Here is a 19,502-nt window from a genome sequence, read left to right as displayed (position 1 = left end):
ACACACACCCCCCCCCACCCGCACACACACACCCCCCCCCACCCGCACACACACACACCCCCCCCACCCGCGTACACACACACCCCCCCCACCCGCGTACACACACACACACCCCCCCCACCCGCGTACACACACACACACCCCTCCACCCGCGCACACACACACACACACCCCCCCCACCCGCGCACACACACACACACACCCCCCCCACCCGCGCACACACACACACCCCCCCACCCGCGCACACACACACACACACCCCCACCCGCGCACACACACACACCCCCCCACCCGCGCACACACCCCCCCACCCCCCCACCCGCGCACACACCCCCCCACCCGCGCACACACCCCCCCACCCGCGCACACACCCCCCCACCCGCGCACACACCCCCCCACCCGCACACACACACACACACCCCCCCACCCGCACCTACACACCCCCCCACCCGCACACACACACCCCCCCACCCGCACACACACACACACCCCCCCACCCGCACCTACACACCCCCCCACCCGCGCACACACCCCCCCCACCCGCACACACACACCCCCCCCACCCGCACACACACACCCCCCCCCACCCGCACACACACACACCCCCCCCACCCGCGTACACACACACCCCCCCCACCCGCGTACACACACCCCCCCCACCCGCGTACACACACACACACCCCCCCCCACCCGCGTACACACACACACACCCCTCCACCCGCGCACACACACACACACACCCCCCCCCACCCGCGCACACACACCCCCCCCCACCCGCGCACACACACACACCCCCCCACCCGCGCGCACACCCCCCCACCCGCGCACACACCCCCCCACCCGCGCACACACCCCCCCACCCGCGCACACACCCCCCCACCCGCGCACACACACACACACCCCCCACCCGCGCACACACACACACACCCCCCACCCGCGCACACACACACACCCCCCCACCCGCGCACACACACACCCCCCCACCCGCGCACACACACACACCCCCCCACCCGCGCACACACACACACCCCCCCCACCCGCACACACACCCCCCCCACCCGCACACACACACACACTGACATGCACGCAGACACACTCACTCACACCATTTAACCCTGGCCCCTCCCCTATCCTGGGACTCCCAATGATCTGTGCTTCTGGCAGTTGCCATTACTGCTTATGGTGGCCAAAGTAGATCTGCACAAGTTTCTGATTGGTCCGTAGCTCTCATTGGGCAAGACCTGTGCCACAGGGATCTTTGATTCAGGGGTAAAGTCCAACAGTGACCTATCCACTACCTGATTATCTTGTAGTCCAGGGGCCTTCCCGAAAGGAGGCAAAGCCAGCATTGCAGCGGTGAGCAGAGAACAAGACATTGTAGAAATCCAGGAATCACCGATTGTGACAAACCAAAACTAAACCTTTCCATAATTGTATTTGTAGATCCGGACCTGTTCTTGAAATCAGCTCGCCTACAACGTCTACCCTCCTCCTCCTCTGAGATGGGTAGTCAGGAGATGTCTCCCCTGCGTGTGACCAACAAGGACCCTTTCTCTGGTGACTGTGCCTGTCGCCAGGATGGTCTGACTGTTATCATCACTGCCTGCTTAACATTTGCGACTGGAGTCACTGTGGCCTTGATAATGCAGATCTACTTTGGAGACCCACAGGTACATGTCCTACCAGTCACTGTGTTAAGAAAAGGTTCACTCAAAAGATTTTACCTGCCCTGCAAACTAAAAAAGAGAGGGACTGTCTTTAAGTTGGCACTTTTTCTGACCTTTGGACATCCCAGAATACTTTAAGGCCAGTTGTTAAGTCCTTTTGAAATGTGGTCACGATTATAGTGTTGAAAACAAGGCAGCCAAATTGCACATAGAAAGATCCCACAAGCTGCAGTTTGATAATAAGCAAATTGTCTGTTTTACTGATTGAAGATTGAACATCGATTAGCACACCAGAAAGAAACCACTTATATCTCCTTGAGGTAGTGCCATGGGGATTCTTTTGTGGTCATCTGAGGGAGCTGACCATGCCTTGGTTTAATACGTCTTCCATAATTTGTCGGTCCCTCTGACCTTGCCGTACCCTCTATGCCCCCCTCTAAGCACTGCACCAGAATGTCAGCCTCAGTCGTGAGCTCGTGTCCTGAAAGCAGGACGCAAGCCTTCTGACTCTGGGGCAAGGCTGCAACCATAGTGCCAGAGCTGACTCTGAGGAAGTGAAGTGCGGTCCTCCCTCCCCTACGCTTCCTGCAACATAAATCTCTGCTGCCTCTGTTGTTTCCCTCTGATCTACTCTCTTGCTGTGTCCTTGCTTCTGTCATATCCCTAGAACAGTATATCCATTTCCATGTTGAGATGGACACATCTCAACATTCCTTGCTTGTTTATGGTTATTAATTTATGTAGTTAAGCTCTCAAGAGGGTGCCAGCTATTTATAGTGAATAAAGGAACAGATCAGGTATGGTTCACAGTGCTGGCACATACTGAAAGGGGAAACGTCTCAGGAAATAAAAGTCAGGTAATAACTCGGACAAAACCTTACTATCTTTACTGAGATACTGGAAGCCCTGTGGATAGGGTGATTTCAAGATTTTTTAATCTGTATTCCCATTTGGAATGAAGCAGAGATGGCAATATTGCAGAAACGTAATGAACAGCGATCATAAACAAGGGACGTTTTGCATCTGTGACTCTACATTCACTCTTGTTCCATGTAGATCTTTCACCAAGGTGCAGTAGTTACAGATGTGGCCCATTGCTCCACAGCTGGTACCGAAATACTGAATCGTGATGGCTCTTCGGTGGATGCAGCTATTGTGTCTGCATTATGCTTAGGAATAATCCACCCCCACAGCTCTGGAATTGGAGGGTAGGTGTTGTAGGTATTAAGGAATCACTAATAAAAAGTATTCATGTTTATTTGCAAAATTGTTACCATTTTACAAAGGGTCACATGTCCTTATATTCCTTCTCCATCCAGTGGATGTTTTCTTAAATAATGATGCTATTTAAATGAAAGTTGTAAATTTTTTTATTAAACGAAACAAATATCAGCCCAGATCCTAACAGGCCCAAAACGGCACATCATTATTGACACTATATTCTTGTAAATCTCAATCGCAGCACAGAGACGTTTGTTGTGGGATGAATTCACCAGTGACCTAGGGGCTGATGGTTTATAAGTTGTAAGAGTTCTCAGTATCTTGTTGTATGTCTGTGAAACATGGATGACTTACAGTGTCAAGAAAACAAGCTCAACAATTTTTGTCTTAGTTGTCTGGGTATCTCCTGCTTGGACAAAATCATAAACATGCCAGTCCTGTCAAAGACTGAGTTCCCAAGTTTGTTAGCACTCACTGAACAGTGGTGGCTTCATTATCTGAGGCATGTTCGCAGATTGGAGGAAGGGCTTCCTCTAAGGTAAGGCAGCTGGAGTCACTCAGCCTAAGCGTGACACTAAGGCCGTAAATGTCAATTTTTACAGGTGGGAGTCTGTAGTTGATGACTGGGGGAGATGGAAGTGCCTCCTGTGGGCAGGTGTGACTAGCTTGGCAACAGCGAAAAGGATTACCTGTATCAACAACTGGTACCTTTGTGTATGGAGCATGTGGCAAAGCCTGACTTTTAAAGATTGGCCACTTCAGGGACAGCAAAAAAATGTGCCATGTGAAGACACCCATCTGAAAAGGATTGTGTCCTGCATGTCCATCACCTTTAGTAGATGAAAGGATGCTGAGAATGATAGAGAATATATATCTGTGTGTGTGTTTATATATATATATATATATATATATATATAATATATAGCTCACTCTTTGACAGTATGACCTTTCATGTTGTCCTATCTTCCAGGGGTGGTGTCATGTTAGTTCATGATATCAGGAAGAATGAAAGCTTTGTCATTGATTTCCGAGAGACAGCTCCAGCAGAGGTTGAAGAACAGATGTTTGCACATAATTGGGAGGACAAGGTCAGTGCTTTTTTCTGAGGAGTGACAGAGTTCTGTAAGTTACAAAGTCTTTATGTGACTTTAATGTATGCATGGCATAATCAAACTATAAATAGCAAACAAAAGGAAAGCTCATGACATTTTATAATAAATGTGAATACTGTTATGGTAGTGGTCTTTTAAAGACTTTGGAGTGATTGTTAGTGCCCAAATGTGAACCATCCAAGGCAAGTCCTACACCCAGGGTTGTAAGCCTTGGTCAAGGGCAGAATCAGTGAATTTTTGGTGCTGTTGGCAGAGGAGCTAGACCGTTCAGGCAGAGAAGTACTTACAGATGGAGGATTCTGCTGGAAGTGGACTTTTGGTTGTTTAAGAATACAGGAGGATGGCAAAGGGAAACCACCTCATATCCTTTTAGCCCTAGTCATGTTTCCTATTGAAGTTAATAAATGGAAGCTCTTTACAGATGCTGAAGTGGAAAACACAAGACTGAAGCTTGGAGAACTGAACATAGGACTTGTTCTTGGTTAGATCTGTGCCATTAACAATGCTGAAACTATTGAAAACAGCTGTGGAAGGAAAGATGAACAGTCGAGAGATTGCAATAAATGGTGTACCACAAAAGATAGCAGTAATGTTTAGATTAGATTAGATTCTCTACAGTGTGGAAACAGGCTCTTCGGCCCAACAAGTCCATACCACCCCTTAGAGCATCCCACCTAGACCCATCCCCCTATAACCCACACACCCCTGAACACTACGGGCAATTTAGCAAAGCCAATCTACCTAGCCTGCACATCTTTGGACTGTGGGACGAAACCGAAGCACCTGGAGGAGACCCATGCAGACACAGGGAGAATGTGCAAACTCCACACAGACAGTTACCTGAGGCTGGAATTGAACCTGAGTCCCTGGCACTGTGAGGTTGCAGTGCTAACCACTGAGCCACCGTGCCACCCCGAAGCCTGGAAATTTGAACAATTCGGTTTTAAAACTGTTTGCATTCATATGGCATTTGCAGTTTGCTTCGGTCATGAGTCCAACCAAAGTTATTAAGTTCGTACAAAGTCTTAGTAGACAATCTACGCTTCAATCTGAGGGTTAGTGGAAATACACCATGGTACACCAGCCTTCATTAAATCACCATATTCTGTGATATTCTTATTAATAGACAATATCCTGAAATTGTTGTGTCTTTGGTGGCTAATGGACACTGTGTCTGATGTATTACATCTGTGTGTAGCTTTAGATTTTCCATCTTGATGGTAATCACACAGACAAGGTTTGTCAAGAGAGAAGGCAATCTTTGAAAGGGATCACTAGCCGTCTTTTTATTTGGAGAAACACATTAGAAGCGCTACTCAATGGGATCCTTTTCTCATGAAAGGATTACTTTTGAAATTTTCATTTTCAACATGGACTAATATCATTAAACTTTTTCGTACAGAATCACCAATATAAGGGGTGCACTCCAGTGTCAACACAATGAGCTGAATGGCCTCCTGCACTGTAATAGTTCTGAGATTAACTCAAGGATGGAGAGGTGAAGCTGACATTTTCAGAATCCAAGATAAAATTGGACTCTATACTGGGGTACTTCAAGAAATTTTCTCAATGGAACACCAGAAATTGGTCAAAATCCTTCATCTCATCGACTTGAAATCTTGTATGATCAAAGAAATTTTGAAATTTTGATTGCAACATTTAATTTCTGCTTTGCTTTCCTTTTAATCCTAGCAAAATTATAAACTGTGATTCTCCCTAATATGGATATTTCAAAGTATTCATTACATTTAGGGATTTTTACATGACTTTTACTTCCTGTAGTCCAAATGCTACTTATAACAATGCTCTTTCTAACTTTCTATAGCTGTTTTGGTTATGACACAGAGCTGTACACAGCAGAGAAATCTCATGTTTGATATCTAGTTTACATTGAGTTACCTACTAGAGAACAAATGAAGCCATTTCATTGGCCTCTTCATCATTGAGAAAAATATATGCTAGTATTTCTGGGACTGATCATTCACTTCGGCAATGCCCATTCATGGCATGATTGTCTACTCCTCTGTATGGTGTTACTAGTACACACAGGGCAAAGGCAGCATTGGGCTTGGTTCTAATGTCTTTTCTCCATCAAACACAGGCTACGTGACTTGCTCTAACTTAGGATGCAAGCTGGCTCATGAAAGGTTAGACTCGAGTGCAGAAGTGTCTTTGGAACAATATTGCAAATACTAACATGGTTAAAATAATTTCTTGGTAAACTATCTTTCTTTGACACTTGTTCATTATTCATTTTGTTCAGGTTCAAGACCATCCACTGTTTCACCTGTGATCTGAAAGGTGGCTTGCTTGCAGCCACTTTGCTTTCAGTTAGTGACAACCACCCACCCTTTTGCTCCCCATGTCTAGCCTGACCATATACCCTGTTCCAACCCAAGTTCCAGGCTTTCTGGATGCCCTGTACTGTCTCACCCAAGGAGCTGCTGTTCCCATGTGGGACTTGCCAAAAAGTATCAGCAGGCTGTTCAACAACAGAACTTGATGCAATCCCGCAACAAATTCATTGTCAGCACTGCTTGCTGGATGCTCGTAAGATGGGAAATGTTACCCAGTATGATTGCCCTTTCTCCTTGTGAGGTAGAACTCAACCCCTTGCACTCAAGTGTCAGCTCCCAGCAAAGGTTAAAGAATTTGTATGTAATATATGTTTTATCTAATGTTACTGTCTCTAGTACTTTCCAGAAATTTCTTTTCTATCCCTTTAGTCATACTTGATTTACCTTGTAATCAGTAACTCCTGAGTTATTTTCTATTTGTCCCTGGGATGGAAGCTCTGTTGTTAAGGCAAAATTTATTGCCTTACCTAATTACAAGGATACAGATTAGCAGCAGGAGTATGCCACTCGGCCCTTCAAGTCTGCTCCTACCATTCAATAAAATCATGGCTAATCTGATTACTTTACCTTGCTGCTTAATCTTGATAACTTTTCACCCCTTGCTTATGAAGAATCTATTCACCTCTGATTTCAGGATATGTGACTAGGAGGGGAACTTGCAGGTGGTGGTGTATCTGCTATCCTTATTGATCTCACTAGTAGCGGTTACACGTTTGTTAGGTGTTGTCAAGGGAGCCATGGAGCCATATATTCAGGTTGCCATACAGCACAAAAACAGACCCCCCGATCCAACTAGTCCATGCCGACCATAATCCCAAACCAAACTAGTCCCAGCTGCCTTCATTGGCTCATGTCCCTCCATACGTTTCTTATTCATGAACTTGTCCAAATGTCTTTTAAACATTGTAACTGTACCCACGTCCACCACTTCCTTTGGAAGTTCACTCACACACAAACCACTCTGTGTAAAAAAAGTTGCCCCACATGTCTTTTTTAAATCCTTCTTCTCAGCTTAAAAATATGTACCCCAGTCTTGAAATCCTCAACCTTTGGGAAAAGACACCTGCCATTCACCTTATCTATACTCTTCATGATTTTATAAACCTCTGTATCATAACTCCTCAATCTCCTACACTCCAGTGGGAAAAGTCCCAGCCTATCCAGTCTCTCCTTATAACTTAAGCCTTCTATTCCTAGCAACATCCTGGTAAATCTTTTCTGAACCCTCTCCAGCTTAATAATATCCTTCCTGTAACTGGGTGACCAGAACTGGACACAGTGCCACAGAAGAGGCGAATTGCTATAATGCACCTTATAGACGGTACACACTGCTAGCACTGTGTGTCGGTGATGGAAGGAGTGAATATTGAAGGCAGTGGATGGGGTTTTGCTCGAACAGCCTGCTTTGTCTCGGATGGTGTTGCAGTAATTGAGATGTACTCATCCATGTTGACCTGTACTTGATAGATTGTGTTTAGTTTTGTTGGGGGGGAGGAGGTGAGTTACACATTGCAGAATTTCCAGTCTCAAAATGATATTGTAATCAATGCCTTTGTCTATCCAACTGCTCTTCTCTCTCTTTGGGCTCTGTCCTATTGTTTACTCTCATCACCATCCCCCTTTCCATTTTCTGCATATAAACTGACATTTTCCCAGCTACCATCAGTTCTGAGGAAGGGTCACTGGACTCGAAACTTTAACTCTGATTTTTTTTTCCATGGATGCTGCCAGACCTGCTGAGCTTTTCCAGCAACTTCCGTTTTTGTTTGAAACAATATTGCTTGCTTCATATCCGAGATCAATCTGGGGAAAGCTTCCTGCTAACCCTCTAAAGGATCAAGCATGACAAGGCAATGACTACATAAGGTGAATGGAATCAGCATGAAAGGAAATACAAAACACTTCCGTTCCTTCAAACTGATTATTCTGAAATGGATGTAAGAATAAACCCATGGTCATAATATCACATTATTCTTTTATTGCTGTTTTTAACGTCTTTAAATAATAAAACCTAGTCTTCAGAAAATTAACTGAATGTATAGCATTGGATTTTACTGTTAGGTCACTTAGTAGAATACTTAACGTGATGCTTTACTGGACTCATCCAGGAATATGGGAGTAATCCTATGAGGAAAGGTAAGATAGGCAGGGCCTTTCCCCATTGAAGTTTAGAAAAATGACAGATAAGCACACTGAAACATGCAAGATGGCATGGCAGTGTGACTACTGGGAGAATAAATCCTATTGGGCGAGCTGACCAAGAAAAAGAGATTTCCCATTTAAGATGAAGAGTAACAGAAATATTTCCTCTCAGATGGTCATTAATCGATGGAATTCTCTTCCCAGATAGTTGTGAAAGCTGAGTCCTTTACATTTACTCAAGATAGAGCCAGTTAGATTTTTGATAGACAAGGGAGCAGAGGACTAAGGGAGAGACTGGAAATTGGAGTTGTGACCAAGACTGGATCAGCCGTGATCTTACTGAATGACACAGTAGACCTAAAGGTTAACTCCTACATTCCTGTGTATAGTGCTGGATAATTTGGCCTCTCCCAATAATCAAAATGTTGGAATTTGAGTTTATTGTTTTTCATTTGCAACTGGGACAGAAATTTACAGGGAGGCCAACTCGACCATCGGAAGGTGCCGTCTCCACCACACCCCCAACCACCTCCATCACCGCCACCAACGCTTCCCAACTGTGGGCAGTCTACATTGGTTGATTGCATGACTCCTGCTCCTAGCAGGATTACAGGATCTCCAGCTCCTGGCCTCGTTTCTAGTTTGTTTCCAAGAACAGCCTGCAGAAACCATGGAACAAATCGCCACATGCTGATGCTCCTCATGCTGGTGAGAATTGTTGATAGCAGATATGGAGATGTCTGAGAGGACTGAAAGTGCCCAACAATTTGGGGAGAATCGAATATTTCAGAGAGAAGTCTGAACAGAAGATTTGTATAAGAAGAACTCCATATATATATTTATATAGATGATGTCTTTTTTGCTTCTCTATGCAGCCTGGTCTCTTGGTAGCTGTCCCAGGAATGATGCAAGGATTGCATCAGGCCCATCAACTCTATGGCAGGTAAACCAAGAACATTGTTATACAAGTTTGTGCTCCATGATCAAATCAATTTGTTTTAGAATTGGATCAAAATGCTTGATTTTTCTTAATTACAATAGAAATATTGAACCTTTGCAGCTTGTGGTAACATTCCGTGGAAATCTGTTATTCTTTTCTATGAAAATAATGATATTAAAGGAGCTGCTTTTCCTTTGGCGAGTTGAGAGTGTATCTTGCAACTGTTGGCCTTAAGCTTAAAATGCTAGTGGAAAACCGGCATTAGCTTAAAAAGTGATCAGAGATAATGGGAACTGCAGATGCTGGAGAATCCAAGATAACAAAGCAAAATGATCGGTGTGGCTCTATAATATCACATTTCTTAAACATAAAAGAGGCATGACATATGACATAGATGCAAATTTCAGGGCTATTTTGCAAAAGTCAACACTGGCTTATTGAGTCTTTTTCTTTGAATGAGTTGTATCCTTCAATGTGCATCCCTAACTAACTGAAAATATTGTCTAAATAGTTTGCCAAAAGATCAAAAAGAGAAGCTGTATCAAGATTGCTTTTTAAAACGCTTTCCATTATGTCATCCTAACAAGTGTTAAAACAAGAAAAAGGAAGGATCAGGTAGCTTGCGCATGTCTACATTTCCAATTATTCTGTCCCATTTGTCTTGAATTCATTCATGGAGGCATGCACTGGACTGTATAATGTGATTTGCTTATTTCACATATCAGCTACTTCTCTGGTTCAAAATGACCAGTGTGCCAAATCCCAGGCACTTTTGTCTGTGGATTTGTGCCCAACAGGAACTGAAAATTGACCACTCAGAATAATTTAATCCAGTCTTTGGAAAGAGAGAGAGAAAAAAAGTGCAGATTTTTTAGCATTGGCTGTTATAACCATAGCATTGTTGGAAAGCAAAACTGACAAAGGAATTGGGAGATTGAAAGGCCATAATCTCTTTGTGAATACTTCCTACATGGTTTTGTAACAACAGTTGCAACTTCTCCCACTGAAATAATCCAATGGGATTGGGTTTAATTCACTGAAATTTAATTAACAGAATGAAGAAGATTGTCACCCAATCTCATAACTGCATAAAGTTTGAAACTCTGGATTGAAATAAAGTAGAAAAGTGAGTGCACGCTACTAAACGGTAGAACGCAAAATGAGCGGTCACAGATTAAGCTACTTCAAATGAAGCCCCATTTTAATTTCCTAACTGGAGAACCCTGCTCAAGTGCAGTTTCCAAACATTATGGTAAAGTGAATGCTTGAATAATAAGATTTCTCCCCTAAACAAAATCTGTGGTTATTTTTGGCGCTATCAAATTGCTTGTGTCATTACTCACAATCATAGGAGCAGTAGGAGTCCATTTCGCCCCTTGAGCCTGCTCAATTATTAGATTAAGGCTGTTCTGTGACCTAATTCTACATTCCTTAATCCTCTGGTGAATAAAATAATTAGTCAGCAAAAGCTTTTCATTTACAAAAGGCAGTGATGCATTTAGGAGGCAGTCTTTAGAACTCATTTCACAGGGTGCAGCTATCTTGTGATCATTTACGTATGAAAGCTGAATAGGGAGTGTTCACATTCCAATTTGTGGCCATTAAATATTGACCAAAATATTGTGACATGAGGAAGTGCATACCCTGTTCAAGAGAGTGATGAGAATTTCCTGTTATTTTCTCATTTCTCCAGAGTCTCCTGGTCTGAGTTGATGGCTGCAGCAGCGAAAATTGCACGAGACGGTTTTAATGTGACTCAAGAACTTGGTAGGTGCAATAATACTTCTTATAAGATATGAAATTCAATGGACAAGGTGCTTATGACCGCTCTTCTAGAAACAAATTAGAAAGACACTCTGATCGATTGATTTTATCATGACATGTACCAAAATACAGTGAAAAGCTTTGTTTTTGAGCGATACAGGCAGATCACAGCAAGCAAAGGATGTACAGACCAAAAAGATTTAGAGGTTATGTTGCAGGTTACATTATTTGAGGCTAGAGTCCATTCAGCAGTCTGATAATTATCAGAAAGAAGCTGTTCCTGAACCTGCTTATGCGTGTGTTCAGATTTCTGTATCGGAAGAGGTTGTGGGAGATAATTACAAGGGTGCAATGGGTCTTTGATGTTGGGTCTTTCTGCGGCAGCGAGCCATGTAAATAGAATCTATGGGATGGAAGGTTGTCTTCCATGATGGTGTGAGTTGTGCACACCACCTTCTGCAGTTTGAATGCATCTTGGCCATCTAAGCTCCTCTATACACTACAAGTGATCTAGCAGATATAGATACAAGGTGACAACATTTCTAAAAGGTAGAAGAAGGCAGAGAATCTCTGAGGTGTAAAACTTTGTGAAACTCCTGAAAAGCACTTACGTGTTCTGAGCATATTTCTAATCAGCTCAAAATATTCCCCCACCCGCAAAGGCTGGTCTGGAGACTTCTTGAAGTATGCTTTTTAGTATTTGGGGACTTTTATTTGTCTCACTCACTCACCTGTCTGCACATCTCAAGTGAGAGAGAGAGTGGGACAGCAGATTCGCAAAGAGAGTGTGTGTGTTAGAGAGAGAGAGAGAGAGAGAGAGAGAGAGAGAGAGAGAGAGAGAGAGAGAGAGCAACCTCATAAAAGTCAGGAGAGAGCGGGGACAGTAGTTTCATAAAAAGCATGAGAGAGAGCGGGACAGCAGCTTCTTAAAGAGAAGGGCAGGGGTGTGTGAGAAGGGCAGTGGAAGATAAAAACCTGTTCCTACCCATCAGACCCAAAGTGCACCATCTGCAGAAAAACACATAGATTTGTGTGTATTTCTTCAATGTCTCTTTTGATTAAATGAATAGTTTAAATCAGAAGACATTATTGCAATTGGAGAGTACATTTAAGAAATTAACTTCAATTAATTTGGTTGTATATAAATTACATAGAATAGGCATAGCTGGGCAGGCAATGTGTTGCAGCTGCAGTATGTAGGACTTGGTGGACACCAGTGCAATCCAAAGCGACCACATATATTGCAAGTGTTCAGGAACTTTGGCTCAGATTTGCGTAGAAGAAAGAAGATCCATTTGTCATGGTCCGTGTACTACCCATAGGTAGGACTTGGATAGAGATTCCCCTGAGGAATTTTGAGCAGCTTGGAGCTAAATTTTAAAAAGTAGAGCCACGAAGGTATTAATCTCAGGACTATTACCTGGGCCACCTGAAAATAAGTAAATAAGAATAAATAAGACTAGATATAAATGTGTTGATCAGAAATTGATGCGGGAGAAATGGATTTCAATTCATGTGGCACTGGTACTAGCACTGAGGAGAGAAAGAGCTGGTCCATGGTGATGAGCTTCATTTGAACCATGCTGGGACTGGTGTCCTTGTGAATCATATAACCAGGAACATAGAATAGATAGGGCTTTATAGTCATTCATGGAGGAGAGGGTTGAATTAAAAAGTCAAACAAAAACAAAAGAGCAGAGGTGCAAGATAGTGAAGAGGCAGGCAATCAGCAAAGTGTGATAGGAAGGGATAGAAGATGAACATAGAATGCAGCAGAAATTAGAATTAGAGTAAGCGATAGTAGTAAAAGTATAACTTGAAAGCTGTTTTTATCTGAATGCATTCAGTTTTTGTAAGACGTTAGATGAGTCTTAGGCACAAATAGAAATATATGGATGTGACTTGGTAGCTATCATGGAGGCAGGTTATAGGGAGATGTAAACTGGGAATTTGGTATTCAAGGGTATTTTGATATTCTGGAAGTATAGGCAAAAAGGAAGAGGAGGTGGGGTGGTTTTGTTAATGGATGATGGAAGGAATCAATGCGGTGGATAGTTGCAATAGAGTCTAATATGGATTCCGTTTAGATGGAGTGAAGGTTTAGCAAGGGAAAGAAGTCACAACTGGGAGTCATCCCTTGGCCTTTGAAGAACCTCACTGACAGACAAAGGAGGCATGTAAGAAAGTCACTAAAATTTCTCACCGGTGATTTCAAATCTGCATATTGACTGGTCAAATCTGATGATCAATGGTAACATGGAAGATGAACTTCTAGAATTAATTATGGTTAAGGATCCTCCAGAGAGGGAACAACCACAAAATGGTAGAATGTAAAAGTTCAGTTTGAGGCTGAGCCACTTGGATGTCAAACCAGTGTCCTCAACTTGAATGAAGAAAATACTGTTCAAAGCAAGCTGCTAAACTAGACCAAGGGGAAGGTCAGTGGATGAGCAGTCACGGATGTTTAAGCTGAGATTTCATAACATTCAGCAAAATTTATTCTGATTGATAGGAAGGACTCGATGAGAAGGATGAATCAACTGTGGTTAACAAGGTGGTCAAGGAGTGTATCCAATTGAAACCAAGGTGTACAAAGTCTCAATTATGAGTGGTAGGCTAGAGGATTGGGAATATTTTAGGAACCAGGAATCAGTGACCGAAAGGCTAATAAAGAGGGAGAAAATTGATCACGAAAGTAAATTGCCAAGAAACATAGAAAGAGCAGCAAGGTTTTTCTGTGGAAATATTTCAAGAAAGAGAGTACCTAATGTGAGTGTGGTACCGCTGAAGAATACAACTTAATAACGAGGAAGAGGGAAATAGTAGCTAATTATACCAATGTTTTGCTTTAGGCTGCATAGCGGACTTGAAACATTTACACTCTTTCTCTCTGCATGGATGCTGCCAGACCTGCTGAGTTTCTCCAGAATTTTCTGTTTTGGTTTCAGATTTCCAGCATTTTGGATTTAGCTGATTTAGGAGACCTGGGCATGAGGACAAAACAGAATCATAGATAACTGAGCACTTTAGCCAGAAAACTCTGAGCTAGGTAATCATGATCTCTGAATCTAGGGGAACCACTGAGAGATGACCTGGAATGGAGGGATGGGGATGGGCAGGAAAAAATGGCCTGTATCAGAAAGATCACATTGTTTTATATTTTCTGGTCATCTGCTTTTGAGATAGCCATAAAGTGGTTGAGTTACTGAGCTAAAGAGAGAACATGATTGAGGCATGAAGTACAAAAGAAATGGTCTACAATGTTTCAAGTCAGACCCTCCTTTCTAGTTTATTAAATCAATCCAGAAAATGTCGCAATTTGATTTTAGTGTATCTCATAGTAAGGTATTAAAATGTCAATGCACATCTCTCTAATTAATTAAATCTCTCTTCTCTGAGAATGGTATAAAGTGAATCAGGTTCCTTTGGTAGTCTGATCTAATTGTGTAAAGTTTTCTTTTGACTGAAACTATTCCAGCTAAAGCGATCAATCAAGTTAAGGACACCAATATGTCAGATACTTTCCGTGAAACCTTCCTGCCACAGGGGCAACCGTTACATCCAGGAGCTTTCATGAAACGTTTGGACTTGGCAGCAATTTTCAGCGCTGTTGGTTTCGGGGGCGTTTCAGCATTTTACAGTGGAAATGTAACAGAGGAGATGGCTTCTGAGGTAAAGAGTTAAGTTTGTCAGTACAATAATTTTAAGCATGTGGATCTCTTGATTGGCTGCAGTAGAAATTAAACATTCGTTTTGTTTAATATTGGTGAAATAATAGGTAACGGGTACATACTCAGCCAGTCAGAATAGATTTACTTTTAGTTTTGTTTCTGGTCTGTGGGCATCGCAGGTTGGGTCAGCACTTATTACATTCCTACAGACCCTAGAGAAGATGGTGATGAGCTGTGTTCCTAAACAGCCACGGTCCATTTGGTGTAGGTAGACCCCCAGTGTCATTACAGATGGGATTTGATGTTTATGACCCAGTGACACTGAAGTAATAGCAATATATTTCCAGGTCGTGATGGTGAGTGGCTTGGAGGGGAACTTGCAGGTGGTTGTGTTTCCACGTATCTGCTGCCCTTGTTCTTCCAGATGGAAGTGGTCGTGGGTTTTGAAGGTGCTAACTAAGGAGGCTTGGTGAATTTCTGCAGTGCACCTTGTAGACAGTACACACTGCTGCTACTGTGCATCTGTGATGGAGGGAGTGGATGTTTATGGATGTGTTGCCAGTCGAGTGGGCTCCTTTGACCTTGTGGTGTCAAACTTCTTATGTTGTTGACTATGCACTCAACCAGGCAAACAAGGATTATTCCACCAAACCTCTGACTTGTGCCTTATGATACTAGACAGACTTTAGGGAGTTAGGAGATGAGTCACTCATTGCAGGATTCCCTGCCCCTGACCTGCTGTTGTAGTCATTGTGTTTATATGGCTTGTCTAGTTCAGTTTCTGATCAATGGCAACTACCCAGGATATTGGGAGTATGGAATCCGACAATCATAATTCATTGACTGTCAAGCTTATTTGAGACAGTCATTGTCAGGCAATTGTTTGTATGCAAATGTACTTGCCACTTGTCAGCCCAAACCTGGATATTGTCCAGATATTGCTGTGTTTTCGACATCAGTTGCTGAGGAGCTGGACAGTGTGCAATCAGATTGGTGAGGATGAGATATTACAGATGTAGGATTCCTATGGAATATATTCCTATGGACTGAATCAATGGGTAGAACCAACAACATAATACACTCAATGATTCACTATTGATCGGTTACTGTTGGGTTTAGCTATTGGATAAATATTGCAACCGTTTGATTTCAAAGTGTTACTTCTACAGCTGGCAGTACACTTTTCAGTAAAGTACTTAAAACCATAAGACATGGGAACAGAAGTAGGCCATTCAGCCCATTGAGTCTGTTCTGCATTCAATGAGATTGTGTCTGATCTATAATGACACCAAAGTCAGAGCATTGTAGACAGTGAAGAAGGTTTTCTAAAATTACAAAGGGATCTTGATCGAATCGGTCAATGGGCTGAAAAACAGCAGATTTGCATTTTGGTACAACTAACCAGGATAGGGCTGACACAATTAATGGTAGGGCCTTGGGCAGTGTTGTAGAACAGAGGAACCTAGGGGTGCAGGTATATAGTTCTTTAAAGTTTGTGTCACGTGTAGATAGGATGGTTAAAAAGGCATTTGGCACACTTACCTTCATTGCTCAGTCCTTTTGAGTATAGGAGTTCAGATGTTATGTTGAGGTTGTATATGATATTGGTGAGGCCTCTTCTGGAATACTGTGCCCAGTTCTAGTCTCCCTGGAAGGTTATTATTAAGCTGGAGAGGGTTTAGAAAAGATTTACCAGAATGTTGCTGGGTATGGAATGTTCGAGTAATAAGGAAATGCTGGATAGGCTGGGACTTTTTTTCACTGACATGTAGGAGGTTAAGAGGTGACCTTGAAGAAGTTTATAAAATAATGAGATGCATAGATAGATTTGATGGTACTTGTATTTTTCTGAAGATTGGGAATTTCAAGACTAGAGGGAACATTTTTAATAAAAACAAAGTTGCTGGAAAAGCTCAGCGGGTCTGGCAGCATCTGTGAAGGAAAAAACAGAGTTAACATTTTGGGTCTGGTGACCCTTCCTCTGTTCTGAACAAAGGAAGGGTAACTGGACACAATATGTTAACTCTTCTTTCTTTCACAGATGCTGCCAGACTTGCTGAGCTTTTCCAGCAACTTTGTTCTTGTTCCTGATTTACAGCACCTGCAGTTCTTTCAGTTTTTATTGGGCACATTTAAAGATGAGAGGAGAGAGATTTTAAAAAAGACATAAGAAGCAAATGTTTTACACAGAGGGTGGTTTGCATATGGAATTAACTTCCAGATGAAATGGTGGGTGCGAGTACAATTACCACTTTTAAAAAACATTTGGATGGATATATGATTAGGAAAGGTTTGGACGGATATGGGCCAGGAATATGCAGGTGGAACTAGATTAGTTTGGGGTTATGTTCAGCATGGCCCAATTGGATCAAAGGGTCTGTTTCCGTGCTGTATGATTCTATGACTCCTCTTTCCTGACTTTTCCCCATAATCCTTGATTCCCTCACTGATCAAAAATCTGTCTATTTCAGCCTTGAATACTGGCCCTGCCTCAACATCCCTCTGTGGTAAAGAATTCTACAGATTCACTACCCTCAGATGGAAGAAATTCCTCCCTATCTCTGTCTTAAATGTGCAATACTTTATGCTGAGATTATGCACTCAAGTCCTAAAAAGAAACAATGAGAATCTGCATCTACCCCATCAAATCCCCTAAGAACTATGTATGTTTCTATAAGGTCACCTCTCCTTCTTCTATATTCCAACAAGCACAGGTCCAAGGCAACGTTATGGAAGTTAACAAAAAGCATGAGGAAAGGGTGAATAGCTAAGGTTTTTTCCCCAAGGTAGGGAAGTCCAAAACTATAGGGCCTAGGTTTAAGGTGAGAGGGGTAAGAATTGAAAGGGACCTAAGGGACAACTTTTCCACGCACAGAGTGATGAGTGTATGGAATGAGTTGTCAGAGGAAGTAGTAGAGGCTGCAACAATTACAACATTTAAAAAACATCTAGATGGGTATATGAATAGGAAAGATTTACAGGGATATGGGCAAAATGCTGGCAAATGGGACAAGATTAATTTGTGTTATCTGGTCGGCATGGATGAGTTGAACCAAAAGGTCTGTTTCCATGCTGTACATCTCTATGAAGATCTACTCAACCTTTCCCTCATAAGACAATCTGTCCATAGCTGGGATCAGTCTAATGAACCTTGTCTGGACTGCCTTCAATACCATTATATCTTTCCTTGGGTAAAGGGCCCCAAACTCTTCACAGTATTCCAGCTGTAGTTTGTTGAGTGCCTTGTACAGTTTCAGTAAAACTTCCTTACTTTTAACAAAAACAGAAATTGCTGGAAAAGCTCAGCAAGTCTGGTAGCAGACGTGCTCAGACCAGCTAAGATTTTTCAGCAACTTCTGTTTTTGTTTCTGATTTACAGCATCCACAGTTCTTTCAGTCTTCCTTAATTTTAAACTCCATTCCCTTTGAAATAAAGGCCAACATTCCTTTGACTTCCCTATTACCCAATCAATTTGGATGCAAGTTTTTTTATGATAGCTATGAATTTTTGTCTTCAGGGTTCTTGACACCAATTTGGATATGGTGGAGTGCTTAAAACTGACTCAATTTACTTTTCTTTACCTCCAGGTTCAGAGTAGAGGTGGAGTGCTGTCTTTGGAGGATTTTGCTAATTACAGCGTGATTGTTGAGAAGCCTGTTGAAGGATCATACCAAGGTTTGAATGGATTTCTGTGAATAGTTTGGGAGGGGTAAATTAAATCTGAACCTTGAGTTCAGAAATATCTTGTCTCCGCATTTGAAGTGCGGGATCAGATTTCCCAAGGCATTATGGTGTTAGCTTGGATTAACTGTTGGCACCAATGTCTCTGAGATTGTTGGGGGAAAAACACCACCTTGTGCCCATTATTTCTTGCTGTTTGGCTTGCTCAGATTCCGCCATCTGTAATGACAGAATTAGAGCCCGGGTCCCCAGAACATTACCTGTGTCTCGGGATTAACAGTCCAGCAAAAACATCACTAGGCCGTCACCTCTGCTGATTTCATTCAGTCAGTCATGATGTGAAGGTTTAATTACCAAGTTTCCAATGTATTTTCATCAGATACATTCACTGCCACCCTCGCATGGGGACTTGAAGGAGGCCACACAAGAGAATGTAGGAAGATTCTGCACATTTCTATCTTTATGTGCAAGAAATACCAATGTGAAAGGAAGATAACTTTTGTCATTCATTCAGGGAATGTGGGCATCATTACCTGGTCCTGCATTCATTGCCCATCCCTAATTGCCCAGAGGGCAGGTGACAGTCAACCACATTGCTCTGGGTCTGGAGTCACATGTAGGCCAGACTAGGTAAAGATGTCAAGCTTTCTTCCCTAAAGGACATTAGTGAGCCAGATGGGTTTTTCCTGACAACGAACAATGCTTTCATGGTCATCATCAGACTTTTAATTCCAGATTTTTATTAAAGTCCAATTCTACCATCTGCCATGGCAGAATTTGAATCCATGTTCCTGGAACATTACCTGTCTCTGGGTTAATAGTCTAGTGACAATACCACTAGATTATCATCTCCCCCTTTCTAGTTTTTTTTATTTTTGTATGAGAAAACACTGACTGTCTGGCAGGTGGATTCAGATTATTGTGTTATAATTATATTTTACATTAC

The 19,502-nt window shown here is 42.6% G+C and overlaps 1 protein-coding gene across 1 annotated transcript in view; it reads left to right on the top strand.

Moving 5' to 3' along the window:
• LOC125461632 (glutathione hydrolase 7) overlaps nt 1-19,502 on the top strand; it is an 89,905-nt gene that overhangs the window by 49,804 nt on the left and 20,599 nt on the right. Inside the window, exons 2-8 of the mRNA XM_048550581.2 lie at nt 1,444-1,670; nt 2,724-2,875; nt 3,859-3,976; nt 9,375-9,442; nt 11,133-11,206; nt 14,682-14,875; nt 18,463-18,550. Of these exons, the coding sequence (XP_048406538.2) occupies nt 1,444-1,670; nt 2,724-2,875; nt 3,859-3,976; nt 9,375-9,442; nt 11,133-11,206; nt 14,682-14,875; nt 18,463-18,550 (921 nt within the window). The remainder of the gene's footprint in view (nt 1-1,443; nt 1,671-2,723; nt 2,876-3,858; nt 3,977-9,374; nt 9,443-11,132; nt 11,207-14,681; nt 14,876-18,462; nt 18,551-19,502) is intronic.

Source organism: Stegostoma tigrinum, chromosome 19 (genome assembly GCF_030684315.1).
Source record: "Stegostoma tigrinum isolate sSteTig4 chromosome 19, sSteTig4.hap1, whole genome shotgun sequence".
Classification (NCBI taxonomy): Eukaryota; Metazoa; Chordata; class Chondrichthyes; order Orectolobiformes; family Stegostomatidae; genus Stegostoma; species Stegostoma tigrinum.
This window is presented reverse-complemented; position numbering and strand designations above follow the sequence as displayed.